This window comes from Lissotriton vulgaris, chromosome 11, assembly GCF_964263255.1.
Source record: "Lissotriton vulgaris chromosome 11, aLisVul1.2, whole genome shotgun sequence".
NCBI lineage: Eukaryota > Metazoa > Chordata > Amphibia > Caudata > Salamandridae > Lissotriton > Lissotriton vulgaris.
In genome coordinates, this window is record NC_141699.1 from 735,629,149 (window position 1) to 735,646,455 (window position 17,307).

At 47.0% G+C, this 17,307-nt stretch overlaps 1 protein-coding gene across 2 annotated transcripts in view; it reads right to left on the reverse strand.

Annotated features, from left to right (window-relative positions):
• Positions 1–1,990: 1,990 nt before the first annotated feature.
• LOC147683419 (autophagy-related protein 16-like) overlaps positions 1,991–17,307 on the reverse strand; it is a 127,116-nt gene continuing 111,799 nt past the window's right edge. For both annotated transcript variants that reach the window (XM_086943854.1, XM_086943855.1), the window contains exons 6-8: positions 8,151–8,213; positions 3,008–3,092; positions 1,991–2,606 (exon numbers count right to left, since the gene is read on the reverse strand). In XM_086943854.1, coding sequence (XP_086799980.1) covers positions 2,385–2,606; positions 3,008–3,092; positions 8,151–8,213 — 370 coding nt within the window. In that variant the 3' untranslated portion in view covers positions 1,991–2,384. The remainder of the gene's footprint in view (positions 2,607–3,007; positions 3,093–8,150; positions 8,214–17,307) is intronic.

The window sequence follows — 17,307 nt, forward strand, 5'->3', positions numbered from 1 at the left end:
TGGCCAATCAAAGAAAATACTGTCCTTCTTGGATCCGACTTCAGGCGTGCAGTTGTCACATGCATTGACCAACATTTGTCATCTTTTCATACTAACTTTCAACAAAACAGAGATACTACGTGTGACAATGAACATAACAGGGGATCAGCAGGCCTCAGTATTGGATGTCATTCTATAGGTGACATGAGAGGTATGCCGCTTAAAAAGCATTGAAAACATATGAACTTCTTCATTTAGTGTCACATGTCCATTGAAGCTGCTCAAGTTATAGGCGGATTATATTATGAATGATCAAAGTCAATAACCTCATCTTAAAAAGGACATTTACGAGCTGGTATGGCAAGAGATTGACTTTCTAAAATGTTGGGGTGCTAAGTGGACAGTCCTAACCATGTTAAGCGTTAAGAGTGGTGGGGTATTAAACGGCACCAGCGTGCGAGTGTTGACTGGCTACTGTTTTCGTGATTGTTGGGAAGATAGTGTGGCCAATATAGAACTCAAAGATGTATAGGTATTAGGTGCTCCGTGCATAGCTGTGTTTTTGGGCCTGTGTGATGAAGGACCTATTGGTTAGCGTGTTGACCAACAGATATGTCCCTATTTTGACAGAATTTTGGAAAAGGGGTTTTACTTAGTAACATAACAGGATATTGACTGGCTTTTGTGGGGAGAACGTAATTGAGGATTATTGGTGACAGGCTACAGCGTACAGCATAGACTAGACGCGGTGAGGATAATTGCTTTCAGTGGTGGCTGCTTTAGAGTATGTCTTTTTCATAGTTCACGTCAATCATACATATACACATGAGCATTTCTTTTGTCGCAACCTTTCCAGTATGATGGTACAGAGGTCTTTCCTCTGGAACATCCCCAGTGGCTCAAACAGTTCGGATAAATATTGACCTGTGTACAAGCATTGTCAAGAACTGAATACTGGAAAACATTGATCTGCTATGAAATCCTACCGTTTTTCTTCACTCCTCTGTTCGGGTGTTTTGAGTCACCAGAATTGAGACCCTGTTGTTGACATCTCACAATAGAACTGTTATTTGATCTAGTTTGTATGGTTTGCTAAGTTTTATCAATTCTTTTTAAATATTGTAAGAAGGTTGTTTGTAGTATATGACCTGTTCACATAGCACCATTGGCAGTGTCTTGTGCTGTAAATAGAATTTAACATGTTTTGCATGGGAGGTTCAAAGTGTTATGGAATACTGCACTGGATGTAAAAACGTGGGCTACTTCAAAACTCTCCTGAGGAGAAAGGTTCATAAGGCACAAAGAATTTCAAAGTTAAATCTAAAATAACATGATTAGCTTTTAAGGAGCTGTCAAGCGCAAATGTCCATAAAACATATCACCACTAAGATCAAATCTTGCAAACTTTGGCTGTCACTCATGTTAGCCATAATGCAGTTTACATTATTTTCCCCTGAATGTTTAATTTCTAAGAATAAATATAAATAAGTCCAGAGGCCTAAAGTCTTTCTTAGTAGCCCTCCCCCCGTGCTGCCAAAAGCCAGGGTTGCAGATTACCAAGCATGCCTAGTCTTTACTCCATCTCATGCCTGTTTCACCATCCAATGCTTTCTCTTTCAGGCTCTTTTATAACTCTGCTTTCTCCCCTTTTCACTGTTTTCCTATGTTTTTCTTCCTTCTCCTTCTTCCTTTTCTACTGTTATCACAGTCGCCTGCACAAATTGTCCTACATGGCGTAAGGGCGGTGAATGCACAAAATCACCATCTATAGTTAAATATTTGGGAAACATTTGTAAAAGAATAAAATAAAATGCAATGGAAGAGACAAGGGCGAGAAATTTGTAGTGAAAGAATAAAGACAGCTGGCATCTCCATGGACTATTCATAGTTTGGGACACCAGCAAATGGGAAAGTAGCTGGTCCAGGTGGTTGCGCATCTCCCGTGAATATCTAGGTAGATAGCTGTATTTTGTGGAACTCTTACAACAACAGATACTCCTGACCAAAACCGAAGAACAGGAAATTGCTTTATTGTATTCATAACATTAAAATGTGTCTCGCTTTTGAAAGCACTCATAGTTTGGTTCTAAAGTAGGCTGCAGACCGGCCTGCCGGTGCAGCAGGTAGGCTTGGCGAGAATATACTGAGAGCGAATCTTAAATAGTCAAATTAAAAGGTCTGAAATCCAACAGACAACTTTTTTCGAAAAATGAAAGCGGGTGTGCCCCTCCACAAGTGCCCACATCCCATTGCGTGGTCAACCTTCAAGATGAAGCGAGATCAAGTGACTGAGGTCAAGTGATTTTCCCCTAATACTGTCCTATATTGATGCAAATCCATGGGAAAGTAAATGCCTCTGTTGGAGCAACTGGCCTTCCGAAGACTGCAACGTCGATCACAGACCCTCATGGGATGATCTTCTCCACTTGGTGTTCTGTTGCTACTTCTCCCAATGACTCCCCATCTGCTCTTGGGGGTACAGGGTCCAAGGATGCGTCCGCAGTGCACAGGAAGTCTGGGGATGCCTGGTCTCCTTCAGGGGCTACATAACAGCGACCAGTGCCTGGTTTTATGTCCTCTTGCATTGCAGAGGGGCCAAGAACATCAGTTTGGACTTCCCAGAGCTCCTAGAGAGAGATAAAGATCGCAATTTGAAACAAGTAGATGCAGGACAGGTTCCTAGTTCGCGCGGAATGTTCACGCTTGACTGTAGGTCACACATGCCCAACGAAAGTCTACAACAACTAGCTTCATGCTAGAAATTCAGGATATCCCAATTAGCTACATTTACATACAATTAATGTCCATGGAAATCATATCAATCCATCAGAGGTTATCCTGAAACCATGTATGTACCTGGACATGTGCTGGACTACCCTGCTTTAGGTAATGTATGTGCATGTATTCATGAACATAGAGTATCCAATTCTGTATTCACTTGCAGCACGTGTTTCAATGTAAAGCTTTATGCTTCTGATCAATGTTGTAATTACTAATGCTCCTTATGGGTTTCAATAGCGAGTCTTACCTGCTCGGCAATGCAGTCGTATTCCGAAGTTGTATCCCCACTCTGTGGATCAGTGACTGGCTCCTCCACAGCATGAGCTTGAGACCTATGGGATATAAACAATGTGTTGCAGCTGGACAAGCATCTATGAAGATAATACAATAAACATCCATACCAATCTCAGAAGTCCCACCAATGTCCAGGAATCAAAAAGCACAATGGAGTAGATGGGACAAAAGCTCCTCAGACTTTCGTTACAGCCCTTGAGAGGAGCCCGCTCCAGGCTAGACGAGACTTCAAGTAAGCAGCGAAAGTCACTGGATGAGAAAATTAGAGCAGGGAAGGTTTCCAGTAACTACAACCCTTACCTTTTTACCCTGGCAAATTAGGATTTGTAACTCCTCAGAATTCCCACACAAAACTGGACAATTGTGGACCCGAGACTTTGGGGTTCATTAAAAGACAGTCACTAGCAAGATAGATTCAGTCCCAGAGGCACACTGTTGGCCAAAATGCAACCATTATTCATTAGGCAAAACTGTGAAATCTAATGAAAACAAGAAGTAGCAAAGAAAGGATCCAAATGGATATTTAACCATAGTGCTGAAGCAGAATCAACATGTTTTTTAATTGTACCTATAGCTGTGTGTTATATGTGCACCTACACTGCCTGGGAGCCACTGGAAAACTATTGAGTGTAACCATTATTGGCTTAGCGACACCACAAGTGCAAGATGGAAGCTGTGAAAGACAAGAGAAATACAAACCTTTGCTGCCACCCACAATTACATTTCAGAGGTAACAGCAAACAATAAAGAGTGGCACATAAATACATTTTATGTGCCACTCTATATGGCCAAGTGTCCACTTTGGCAACAATAGTGGGACCTGTACTATTCTGTTGCCACGGTAGGCCCATCCATGTTCGAGCCAGCAGCCCACAAGCCATAGGACTACAGGTCCTGGAAATCTCAGTCAGGTCTTAAAAGAAATAACAGACTGAAACAGGCAAAATCCTGTGCAATTAGTCTTCCAATATCCCAAAACTGAACAATACAACACAGGGCCTCACTCTCACTAGAGCAGCGGGCTAGCTGTCTTGAGTTCTAAAAGCTGTCACCGCACTACGGTCTTAAATTCTAAATGTTTTCAACACAATATGGCTCACCTCTCAAACCTCAACACAGGGAATGTTGTCTCCAATTTTCACTACCTCCAACTCCGGCTACGTTAGCCTCTTAGGCTAAATATCTCTGAATTGGTGTGATGCGATCTCTGACATGCCACGGTTCTGCTCATGATCACTCTTCCTCTTGCATCCTTTTTTGTTCTGCCCTATACTTCCTCTCCTGATCACCTGGTAACCACTACGGCACACTCACATCTGGCCTGAGAGTCTGCAGCCAGTGTGCTTGTATTTCTCTTCTCAGAGGCTCTTTCCCCATAAGAGGTAGTACAGAGAGCCTGAAGTGCATCTCACAGGTGCCGAAATTGTGACTATGAGTGAGTGATTTTTATGAGCGTCTCAACGAGGATTCCCAAACTATTTAGAACCACAACCCAATTCTTAGAATGACAAACGTTTGCGTCCCACCTAGCTTTAATGCACCTGAGGCAGGAGATATTTATAATGTAACTGAAGTATCATGTGGTAGTGCACTATCATTTACAGACTGCACATTTTCCCACTGAAATGGTGACTAAATTTGGGCAGGTATACAGTTTTACAAATAAAACTATATTGCACACAAATGACAATATTTGAAAATAGAGGTTTCAGTGAATATTTATCATTTGTGCATCACCAAGTAAAGTGTCTTGGTTTACTTTGATCGGAATAAATTATTTGTTTCCATCCCATTTCACAATTACAAAAAATGTTCTTTATTTTTGCTTTTCAAACTGCTGAATGTGTAGTTTGTTTCCACGTATTTACATTTTGTTGTGTGCTACAAATAAATGACATCACACAGCCTTTCCTTTCACACTCCCTGTACCTTTGAAAGATTGTCACATAATTCACTTTACGCTTCTTTCTCCAAATGAAAAGAAAGAGTTTGTAAACACTAATCTCCATGTTAAAAAACATGAGCAGCAATTTGTCAGAAGACATGGTGTAGGAAAGTTGGATCTGCTTCTTATGGTTACCCCCACTTTTTGCTGAAGTATCACTGCTTTTGGCCTAGTCTGACTGGGATCCTGCTATCCAGGACCCCAATCTATCTGCTTTCTCCCTTAAACTGCATGTATGTACTTTAGGTACACTCCAAATTGGATACTGGGGTACACTTATCAGTCCCTAGTATATGGTACACAATGTACCCAGGGCCTAGGTACCCCAGAGGCCTCCCATGGACTGAAGCATGTATCATGCCACCCATGAGAGGCTATTTAAATTGACACGACAAGCCTGCTACAGCAGACTGTGCAAGCTGGTGCTTGCACCACTTACTTAAGATATAGGTTCACTATATCTATTTAAATCACTACACTTAAATAACTATCAGTCACCCCTATAGCAGGCCGTAACAATCCTGACAACAGGGTGCTGGGTTTTACGTGAGAGGGTGCCCCTGCATGAGCAGAGCCCCTCTGCAGTTTTCGGAGACCCTTCTCCAGGGTTGTCTGTGATGCAGCCAGACATGTATGTTTAAGTGCATTATAACCTCGTGGTAAATGCTAACTTTAAAAACGGCTTCTTAGAAACATGTTGTGTTTGGTGTCAAACACCTTGGAATCATACCTGCACACCAGCAACTAGTTTGGGAGGTATGATTCCAGCCTTCTAGAACAACTATTGCCGGTCACCAGTCTACCCTGTACAAGCTTTCACGACCTGGGCAGCACAAAATGGATGCTGCTAGCCACAGACACGATTCTGCTCTCCTGCTGCGGAGCAAAGCTCGAGCAGAGGAAGGCATTACAATAGGTAACCTGTCACAGGGAGGTGTGACCACCTCCCAGACAGGATTTAGCGTGTTGGGGCTGGGTGGGTGCACTCAGAGTGCCAGAAAGTCTGCACTGGGGGCACATTTGGTGTCCCTGTGCATAGTCCAGCTCAAACCAGTTCTGGGAGCCATTGGCTCCTGCTCTGGCGCGAAACTGGACAAAGGGCATGGGTGTAGCCATCCCTCTATCCTGCACCCCTCAGGAGGGTTCACAGAATAATTCCAACCCCTTCGCATAGGTATAAAGTGGGTTACCTGTCTACAGGACTTTAGATTTTACCTGGACAAGATTCTGCTACGAAGAAACCAAGTACTTTGACTGCCTGCACGATGCTGGACGACTGAAGAATCTCCCTTGGAGTAAAGGAGTTACTCCCCTGCAAAAGCGGGCACCTAGATGCATCTGACCGGTTTGGTTCTCCCGAGCTCCTGAGGACTCGGGAGATTTCAGCAACACAGGAGTTGGGTTCCCGAAGGTCCCTGAGTTCGATCTGCCCTATCAGCGATTCTGAGACCAGTATCCCTCATGGGGACCGTGCAACCCGAACCCCTGTGCACTGCGTACATTTGCAGTTGCATATTTTTGTTGACTATTCCCGAGCTTGTGCATTGGACTCCGTGTAGTCCTGATCCAGAGCAATATTTGCACAGAAGATTTCCGGCCTCCACTCACCAAGTGTCCTGTGGGCTGGTACTTTGAAAACTTGCTTGAGGTCTCCTCGCGATCCCTGGTCCGTAGGCCTGTGGGTCCTGGCGAGGGTCACCTTGTTTGTTCTTGGGCTTACCTGGTTGCTCCAGACGTGCCCCGACCCTTCATTGCTTGGAGAGTCCCCTGGACCTTGCTGGTCCACACCATAACCTCTTTCCTCTGACCGCGTGGGTTGCATTTGCCAAGGCTTGTTGGTGCTCCAGCCGGACATCGACCCCTCAGCACTCTACATCCTTCGTGGGACAGCTCACCTTCGGATCCTGGTCATCCTCGACGTCTCTTGGTTCCCGTGGCTGCAGAGTCAAGCAACCCTTCTTCACACCTGAAGCATCCGACATCGGTGGGCATTCGACTACCGAGCCCTTGGTCACCTAAAGTGACCCAGACTCTGTCCCCTCTGCTTTCAGGTTCCTCCCACCTTAAATCCAGGCTTGGACACTCTTCGCCCTCCTGGCAGCAGTACTTCTTTGCAACTCTCCATTGAAAACGACAAAGGTTTCCGACACCACTTGACCCCTATGCACCCGGCTCCACTGGATAGGTAACACGGGTTCCTCGGTACTCACTGGTGGGTTGGCTTTAGAACCTCCTATGTTCCAAAGGGTTTGCTCTGAGTCCTCGTAGAAGTGTCCTTAACTTGTAACTTTACAACCGCGACTTTCCCCATGGAGGTGTACAGAGCACGCGGTCGTGTTTCCTCACTGCACCCGTCCTGCATGAGCTCCCTGTGTCACTCCTCTGGGTGGTTCCGTGGGGTCCCAGCAATCCTACGTGCTCTAGGCACTGTGTCCAGTCAAGTCGTTATTGTTATACCATTTTTTTAGTATATGGTTTGGTCTATCCCGGAGCCCGCTGTGTAATTTGCCATTTACAAATGTTCTATGGATTCAGTATTGTGTACTTTGTGCCCTAGTCTCACATAAAGACTAGTAGAGAGCGCTATATTAATAAATACATATTTTTTATATAATTACTGAGGGGTTCTCCTTTCATTTCGGCATTTACGAGGCGATATTCTGGTAAAACAAGCTGCTTCACATTCCTTCAAGATTAAGCCTGAAGGCTGCTCACCACAGTTACCACTAGGATAGCTTTCTAAAGATTATCTTTGACCTCATACATTATAAGGGTCGTGTGGACTGGTACAGGGTGCCCACTTTAATTAGTGGACAGCATATACTAGGCCACCTTCTCACAGATGGCCTGACATTTCACCTCTGTCTTTGAAGCACAGCAAATGTGATAAGATAAATACAGAATTTAAAGCCATTTTTACTTATTGGTTGGACGTTCACTACCCACCAAAATATGACTCACAATCCACCAGGGGGTCATGACCCACAGTTTGGGAAACGCGCTTTATGGAGTTCAAAGTTGAGATTTGGCTACTAGTTCTTTAGTGATGGGTATCTCATTTTGTACATCAAAACAGTTGACCAGAGATGGCTACCTGTATGCTTATTTTCAACAGACAACATATATGCTATTACTAATTATCATTGCTTACGTCATGGATGATTTCTTCATCTTGTCCAGTTTGCGCCGAAGCTTGGTCAGTAATTTCCCATACCTGATGACAGAGAGACAAGAGACAAGAGACAGCTAAGCAAATAGGATGGATTTTTCAGAGAAGGATATCTCATACAATCTTTAGCAAAAACAATCAATCTTCATACTAGATTTTAAAGTCAGATTTAGAAAACGAAAAGAAATACATAAAAAAGAAAACAGTCACAGCTCCATTTGGGCATTGTAGGACAATCACAGATGATCAAAACAAAATCAACAACAGCTAAATTTGGACCAGGGTATGCAGTATGTGCACAGATGAAGCATAGTTTGGGAAGCAATGGTAATATATTGTTATGCAGTAATCAAAAGTGTGTATGGAGGAACAACACTGCTTACAGAGTATTCAAAATACAGTTTGAAGACTGACAAAAAGACTTTATAAAATGGATCTCATTTGCCCTATTCAAAGAAGCCCCTGATGCTGCCTGGTGGTGGCATAATCAGGTATAAAGTTGTTTGCAACACTTATAAAGCTAGGCTTATCTCATACACAGTGTCCATGTAGCAAAGCTTTCCCACACATTGGTTCTCTAACTACAGCTTTCAACGTGTTCCCACTTTTATAGTTTTATGAATGTAAGACTGAAGCTTCCTGGAGGTGGTACCCTAAATATCTAAATCATAATTTCCGTAATATTGGAACACCCTGACCCTACTGGCTTTCAGAGAGGTTTATAAAGTACCTCTTTTTCTAATAGATATAGGAGAACCATCTTCCATTATCCCTGGTATGTACCTGGAGACAGTTTGATCTGTGAGGCATGTGTTACAAGAGTCATAAATTAATATAAACAAAGGCAATCAGGTTTAATTTTGTAATTAGCATAACAAAATAGTTCCTGGTCTTCCATATGGATAAACGATTCCCTGTGAACACTATAGTATGGTGGTGAAGCCAAATGGATACTATCAATTTGCTCAATTAGTTTTATCCCCTATGCTAACAGCCCAAGCTTATTGGATGAGGAGGCTTCACCCACACTTAATGGCATGCTTCATCACACGCCACTTCAACCTACCCAGGTAAGATGGTGCTACCAGGGAGGGCTTGATCTCAGTTTGAGGGAACTCTTGATAAAGCTTCCACTGGATAAAGCTCGGATTCGGATATCTAAAAAATACCTTGGGGTAAACCTAAAGGTACTATGCCCGGTTCATCAACTAATGAGCTTTTGGCTCATTAGCGGATGAACAGGGGTTAGTACCCATATTCATCCCACCCTCTATTTTAAATCGTATCTGGGGTACATGTGAATAAAAGGTATTTCCTTTACGTTTACCCCAAGGAATCTTTAGATATCTGGATCCGAGCTCTATCCAGTTGAAGCTTAATCAAGAACTCCATCAAAATGAGGTTGAATCCACCCTGATAGTACCGTCTCACTAGGGTGAGGTGATGTGGCCTAAGATGAAGCATTCCACAAAGTGTGTGTGAAGCCTCCTCATCCAATAAGATTGAACTGTTAGCCTAGGGAGCGGTAAAACACATTGATTCAATTGATAGTATCTGTTTGGCTTCAGCAACACACTGTAGTGTTGACATGTTTTGATTAAAATAATGTGCAGTGGTTACACCTCCTTTTTTTTGTGTAGATAGCGGATTCTCAATCACTTTTTCACAGTGTATAGATACCTACTTTCTGTCATAGGGACGCCTCTCCACGTCCCTATGAATCAGGCATGGCATGAGTAGCTTTCAGTACTTCTCAAGTATTTGGGGTGTCTGCTTCTGCCTTCTGAATGCACCTACATGGGTACAAAAGCTTGTTGCCTCTTCCCCTGTGATGAGGCTCCATGCCTTTTCCCACTCTTTTTACCTACTCTGGGCATGCAGTTCATTGGCTCGTCCCCTCTACAAATACAGCTCTTTGTTTCTTTCGATATAGGGCATACATCTCTCGCCCCATCTTCCACATGAGCAAGCTGCACCCTGCCCCTTTTTCTCCCCTTACCATTACAAGCACTCATCTCCATAACCTTCTGGATGGGTTCCTTATTTCTTTTGTTGGTGCAGGTCTTTAACTCTTGCTAATGTCTGCAGGTCCCTGCCTCTACACCTTGGGTGTGAAGTTGTCTGCCTTTTTCTCTTGTTCTGGAAGTATTTTCCATATACAACGTGGGTGTATGGCTATCTATTAAGTCTTCTTGCTCTCTGTTTCCCCCTTAAGCATAACACTCCCTTCTTCTATCTCTTAGATGCAAAGGTCGCCACCTCTACAACCAGGATGTGCCAGTCTTTGTCTTCCCCTTAATGTATGGCTGTTTCCTCCATAGAAGTATGGCTCTCCTGCCAACTTTGGGTGCGTGCCTTCCTGTCATCGCCGAATGTGTGGCTTGCTATATTTTAACTTAAGTGTTGAACTTTATGCCTTCTCCCTTGGAGGACAATTCCCTATCTCATGGCTAGAAAACTCCCTGCCTCTTCCTCAGGTTGCATAGATACATGCCTATACTCCAGGCGTATATCTGTGGCTTTGATGCATAGATCCTTGCATCTTTCCTGAGTGTGTGAGTTCATCTGGATTCTGAGTATCTGATGTCTTTGGGTAAGCAACTCGATTCCTTCGCACCATCTCGTCCCTCAGGTGAGCAGGTCCTAGCTCTCCTTTTCAGTGGCAGAGAGGTGTCTGTCTACTTGGTTGTGTAGTTCCCAGTCTCACTCTTGTATGGACTGCTCACTATCCCTCACTGTAGAGAGCCACTCACTGTCTGGGTAGATAGCTGCCCAGTTCTACCATGGGAGTATAACTTTTGGCCCCTTTCATAGGTATCGGACTCCCCTACTTCCTTCAGCATGCTCCTATTGTGCTCAGTCTTGTCCCCGAGAGGGTATGGTCCACTGCCTTCCCAATGGCTGTGTTAGACCTGACATCCTTGGTGTGGTTTTTCCACCATCTTTTTGCCTCTGACTCAAGTATTTTTGATGCTGTGCTGGATTTCGTTTTTGCTGGTTTAAATGCTTTGGACCCTCTGCCACTGCTGATCAGTGTCAGAGGGTAAGTGCTCCCTCTGTAAATTGTCATATTGATTGGGTATACCTGATTGGCATATTTGTATCACCCTGAAGTCCCTAGTAAAGTGCACTGTGTGTGCCAGGGCTGGTGATGACAGATGCTACTAGTGGGCCTGCAGCGCAGATTGCGCCACCCACATGAGTAGCCCTAAAATGATGTCTCAGGCCTGCCAGCGCAGGGCCTGTGTGCAGTCAGTGGACTGCCATGTCCGCCTGGCCAGTGTCCCCACTGGCTGGGCCTAACCCTTCCCTGTCTGTGCACACCAGTCACCCCTATGGAAGGCTCAAGGTACCCCCCTGGGCAGGGTGCAGTGCATGGATAAGGTAGAGCATGTACTAGTGCAGGTAACATGCTCTGGTAGTGAGCAGCAGCCATTTTGTGTGCTCACTGCTGTAAGGCTATCTTGCTCCATAGAGTAACATGGGGGAGGCTGGTCCCATTGGATCCCAGCCTATCTTCCCATAGGAACAAGATGGGACATAAGTGAATGATATCCCTGAACTCAGAATTTAATAACACATCTTTTAGTAAAGGTTGTTTTTAAATTCTGTGTTTGACAATAGTACTTTTAGAAAGTGGCTGTTCTCTTGTCTAAACCTTTCTGTGTGCCTGGGACTGTTTGTGGATTGACTGTCTGGGTTGAGGATGACAGGGTCTGCCGAGCCCCCAGGGGGTTATCTGAGCCAGCCCAGTGGATGAAAGGCAGCATCTGCTGCCAGGGAAGTGGGAGGAGATAGCATCTGATAGTGAAGGGCTGTGCCTGCCTAACCTCAAAGCTGGCTCCACCTCCTGCTGGGCGACTGTCACCTCTGTCCCTGGGACTGGGAGGAAGAAGGAAACCAGAAACACCCCAGACCCCCAGAACTGGTTTGGACCGGGCTCAGGGCCCCCTTTGCACAAAGACTTCAAAAGACTTCAAAGGACTTCAAAGCCTTTTTGGGGTATAAGAGAAGGACCCCTGACTACAGAAAATCAGATTCTACAATCAAGAGGAACCTCTGCCAGAAGAAGGACTGCTGAAGGAGCTGATGGAAGATTGCCTTGCTGTGTGCTTTAAGGGCTGACCTATCCTGCTATCCACCTGAAGGAGAGGAGAAGAAAGGGACTTTGCTGTGAGCTGTGACCCTGCCTGCTTGAAACTGCTAAGACTTTGCTGTGTGCTGTGTCTGCAACCTGAATCTCCAAGGGCCTGAGAAGAGCTGGCTCCCTGTCTGCAACCCAGGAACATAAAGTTTGCCCAAGGACCACAAGATTCTGCTGCGCCCCCTGGAGCTGCTGTGCAGTGCAAAGATCGTGAGACACTGTGTGGGGCTGTGTAGCACACTGGCTGCTCTCTAATCCGAGTGAGGGCGCCGCGCTGAACCAGCCTACCGTGTGGCCGAGGTCGCCGTGTACATCGACACATGTGGGGCGAAGATCTGAGCTTGTGGGTCTCCTCAGCGCAAGGAGCGCTGAAAAACAATTGCTGGCCGTGTCACCGTCGCAGCCCGGGGTCAGTAACCCCCGTGAAAAGTGCCCCGCATCATCCCGGTGGCTGTGTCCTAAAGATCGAGCCCGCCGCGCTCTGATTGGGCGAGAAGGCCGAGCCCCCTCACCAGAGTCGCGACGGGATTGGCTGTTGTGGCGGAGCGTCATCAGCGAGGCCGCGCTGCCATTGGTTGGCGGCCTCGCGCTCAGAGGGGCTCGTCGTAGACGCCGCGACGGGATTGGCTGCCTCGACTGAAGCTGCTGAGTAGCCGAGAGAATTCGCCGAGATCACCGCCGGGCCCGGGAAAGACTGACCTGACCTCGCCAAGGGATTAATCCGAGTGCTCCAGCCCCCGGCCTGCCGTCTCTGCTCCCCGCTGCTCCTTGAAGGACGGAGAGTGGGCGGAGAGCATCCGGAGACCGGCCGGGCGGGAGCGAGAGTGAGCGCTCGCCCGCGAGGTACTCCTGGGCGCCTGGAAGGATACCGACCACGAGGAAGGGAGTCCCCCCTCCCAACAGCATTCCGGTGAGGCGCGCTAGAAGTGCGAAGGGTCCCTGACGCTAGGGGCCGGGTCCCGTGGCATTTTACAACGCTGGCATTGTTCTGACTGCTCGTTTTAAGAGCGTTTTAATCATAAATCATTGGCATATCTTTTTGCTGATTGAAGGGACTGGAGACATTTGTTTACATGAGAACTTCCTGAAATTAAGTACCACCAATTAAGATTAAGTGCATCATTTCTATACTAAAGTGATTATCGTGCAACTGCCTTATTTACATTGCTGCAACCAGATAAAGTTATATATATTTTTATAAAATATACTTACCTGTGTGGTCTCAGTTTGTGGTGGATTGGGGATTATTGTTGTGTTAAGTGCAAATATTATACACATTGCCTTGGGGATAAGCCTGCCTGCTCGCGCCAAGCTACCTAGAGGAGAGCGGAGGTTATCTACTGTGTGTATTCCTTCACCCTGACTAGAAGCAAGGGTCCCTACTTGGTCTAAGGTACTTACCTCTGCCAACTAGAGACCCCCAGATCTAACATTGTTGGACAGCGGTGCCGATTCTGAACTAAAAATTGCACTTGACCTGCAGTGATCTCTTGTACATCACTAGTCTAGTTTAGCAGCACAGGTTGCGCAAGATTTTTTTCTTTTTGGTGAAACCTTTTTGTTGAAAAGGTTAGGAAGCATCATGTCTTTGAAAGCGGCAAGCGTGAGAGTAGAATTGGAAGTGGAATTCGAAATTCAGGAGTTGTACAACTACAGAAAGGATCTCCTGAAGCAAATCTGCAAACAGCTTGGATGCCCAGTGGAGGGCAGCGCAAACAAGGAAGAGCTACAGAAAGCTCTGAGGGCCTGGTGGGAGGCCAAACATGTCTCAGAAGAAGCTACCGAAGTGGAAGGCACACAGGAGAATGCTTTTTTGCCCAGTGATTTGCCAGTGCGGTCAGCATCTAAGGTTGGCAGCAACCACTCCAGTAGGGTTATTTCCCCAGAGGAGCTGGAGGATAATCAGAGAGCTAGGGCTCATGAGATTGAGCTTTTTAAACTCAAGGCCCAAGCAGAGGAGAGGAGACTAAGCCTTGAAACTGAGAAGGCGGCGGAAGAGAGAAGACATGCTCTCGCTTTGGAGGAGAAGAAACTCCAATTGGCTCATGAGAGGAACATGAGGGAGCTGGACATCAAAGAAAAACAAGGGGGGTCCAGCTCTAATGGTGGCAGCGCACAACCAGTACAGGCGGGTAAGGTATACATACCAAAGGATCTGGTACAGAATTATCAGAGGGGTGAGGATATTTTTTGCATGGTTTAGAGCGTATGAACTAGCCCTAAAGATGAATAAAGTGCCTGAGAGAAGTTGGGGGGCAGGTTTATGGAAGCACTTTGAGGCCTCTGGGAGGGATGTCTTGGCACCCTTAGAAGCAACAGGTACTTTATCCTACCCCTCCATGAAGGAGGCTTTGTGCCTCAGGTATGGGCTCACTGCAGAACAGTACCGCCAGAAGTTTAGGAACTTCAAGAAGCTTGATTCAAGTACTTGGGTGGAGTGTGTGAGTATGTACACGCGTGCACTGGAAGGTTGGATAAAGGGCAGCAAAGTTACTGATTATGTGGGGTTGTGTCACTTGATTAGTTGGGAGCACTTAAGTAGTTTATGTGTTCCAGAGCTGCGCCAGCATCTTTTAGATAGCAAGTTAACTGATCCCAGTGAGCTTGCTAAAGAGGCGGACCGCTGGACTAGCACCAGGGTCCACAAGGGGGTGGTAAGTACCCCAGCCAAAGGTGGACAGGGTCCCCAGCAGAAGAGTGGGGGGACACGGGTAATCAAAAGGAGTCTTCTAAAGGGCCCCAAAATAGTTCCCAGGAGAAAGTGTCTCAGCCCCCCAAGTCTAAGAAGTCCTGACCCCGTAAAGGCAAACAGGACAACAGGCCCCCGCCTACTTGCTTTACATGTGGGGAGGTGGGGTACATTGCCCCCAAATGTCCAAAGAAACCTCCAGCACCCATTGGTGCTCCAACGCCAGCGTTAGCCAGTGTAGCTTTGGGAGGGGATTTGATTTCTAGTGGGGAGGAGGGGTTAGCAGTGATGACCCTTGTCTCTTTAGGAGACCAAGAGATGGCCCAGGAAACCTTGCTGCCCTTAAACACTAAGAAATATGGGCAGAAGGTGACCATCAATGGAAAAGAGATAGAAGCTCTGAGAGACACAGGGGCCAGTGTGACATCTGTCAGGTGTCAATGGGTGTCTGAAGAGCAGATCATTCCCAAGGTACTCCGTCCTGTGGTGGCAGCTGACAGTTCAGTGCGCCTCTGCAAGTTGGCACGTGTTCCATTTGAATGGGGAGGAGTCTCCGGTATATTGGAAGTTGTTGTAAGTGATGCCTTGCCTGTAGATTGTCTATTAGGTAATGACCTGGAGAGCTCTCCATGGAAGGATGTAGAGCACAGGACTCACTTGGAAATGTTGGGCTTGCCTGCGTGGATCTGTGTGACCACACGTGCAATGGCAGCCAGTAAGGGTGGATTAGCAGAACTGGAGCCTGGAACAATGGCACAGGGACCTGTCAAGAGAGGAAGGGGCAGAGGGCGCGGGAAAACAGCCCCCACTGTTCCCACGGTCCAGGAGGAAGCAGAACCTGAGGGGGATGCCCTGGAACCTACAGGGGAACAGGTGGCCGAACTAGGGGAATTGCCTGAGCTGTCCCAGTGGCAGCAAGATGGTGGTCCCTCCAGGGAGGAATTCTGCCAAGCTCAAAAGGAGTGCCCTTCCCTCATTGGTGTGCGGCAGCAGGCTGCAGACCAGGCAGCGGGCCTGGGGTCCAAGGAACATTTGATCTACTGGGAGGATGACTTACTTTATAGTGAGCCTAAGTTCTCTGAGCCCGGTGCAGCCCGTGTGCTGGTGGTACCCGAGCGCTTCAGGAACTTCCTACTGGGTCTGGCTCATGACGTGCCTCTCGCAGGACATCTGGGGCAAGACAAGACCTATTACAGGCTTGTCACCCACTTCTACTGGCCTCAGATGAAGAAGCACGTCGCTGCCTTTTGTAAGTCTTGCCAAACTTGTCAGGCCAGTGGTAAGAGCGGAGGGAAGTGCGTGGCACCCCTCCAACCCTTTCCTGTGGTGAGCACCCCTTTTGAGAGGGTGGGCATTGACATCATGGGGCCCCTGGACCCCAAGACAGCCTTAGGCAACAGGTTTATCCTGGTCTTGGTGGGCCATGCCACCCGATTCCCTGAAGCAGTCCCTCTCAGGACAGTCACAGCCCCTGTGGTGGGCCGTGCCTTAATGGGGATCTTTTCCCGTGTGGGGTTCCCCAGAGAGGTGGTTTCTGACCGGGGTACAAACTTCATCTCTAGGTACATGAAGTCTCTGTGGGAGGTGAGTGGAGTGACATATAAGTTCACCACACCTTACCATCCTCAAGGAAATGGGTTGGTTGAAAGATTCAACCGCACCCTGAAGGGCATGATTATGGGCCTAGAGGAGCCCATGAGGCGGAAGTGGGACGTCTTGTTACCATGCCTGTTATTTGCATATAAGGGAGGTGCCTCAGAAATCCTTAGGGTTCAGCCCCTTTGAGTTACTGTATGGCCACCCTGTCAGAGGACCTCTCACTCTGGTGAAGGAGGGGTGGGAGAAATCCCGTGGGGAAAACCCCTCAGGATGTGTTCAGCTATGTGCTGGCCATCCGCAACCAGACCAATCGCTTCAGGAAGCTCGCTCAAGAGAACCTGGAGGCTAGCCAGGAGGAAATGAAGAGATGGTATGATCAGAACACCTCTCTTGTGGAGTTCCAACCTGGGCAGAAAGTGTGGGTGATGGAGCCAGTGGAGCCTTGTGCACTCCGTGACAAGTGGTCTGGGCCATATGAGGTGGTGGAGCGCAAGAGCGAGGTTACCTACTTGGTTAACCTGAAGACTCCCAGGCAGCCCCTGAGAGTGTTGCATGTAAACCGCCTCAAACCCCACTTTGAGAGGTCAGCAGTGACTTTGCTCATGGCTACAGATGCAGGAGGGGAGGAGGATAGTGATCCTCTCCCTGACCTCCTGGCAACCAAGGAGCAAGATGGGTCAGTGGATGGGGTGATACTCTCACCCACC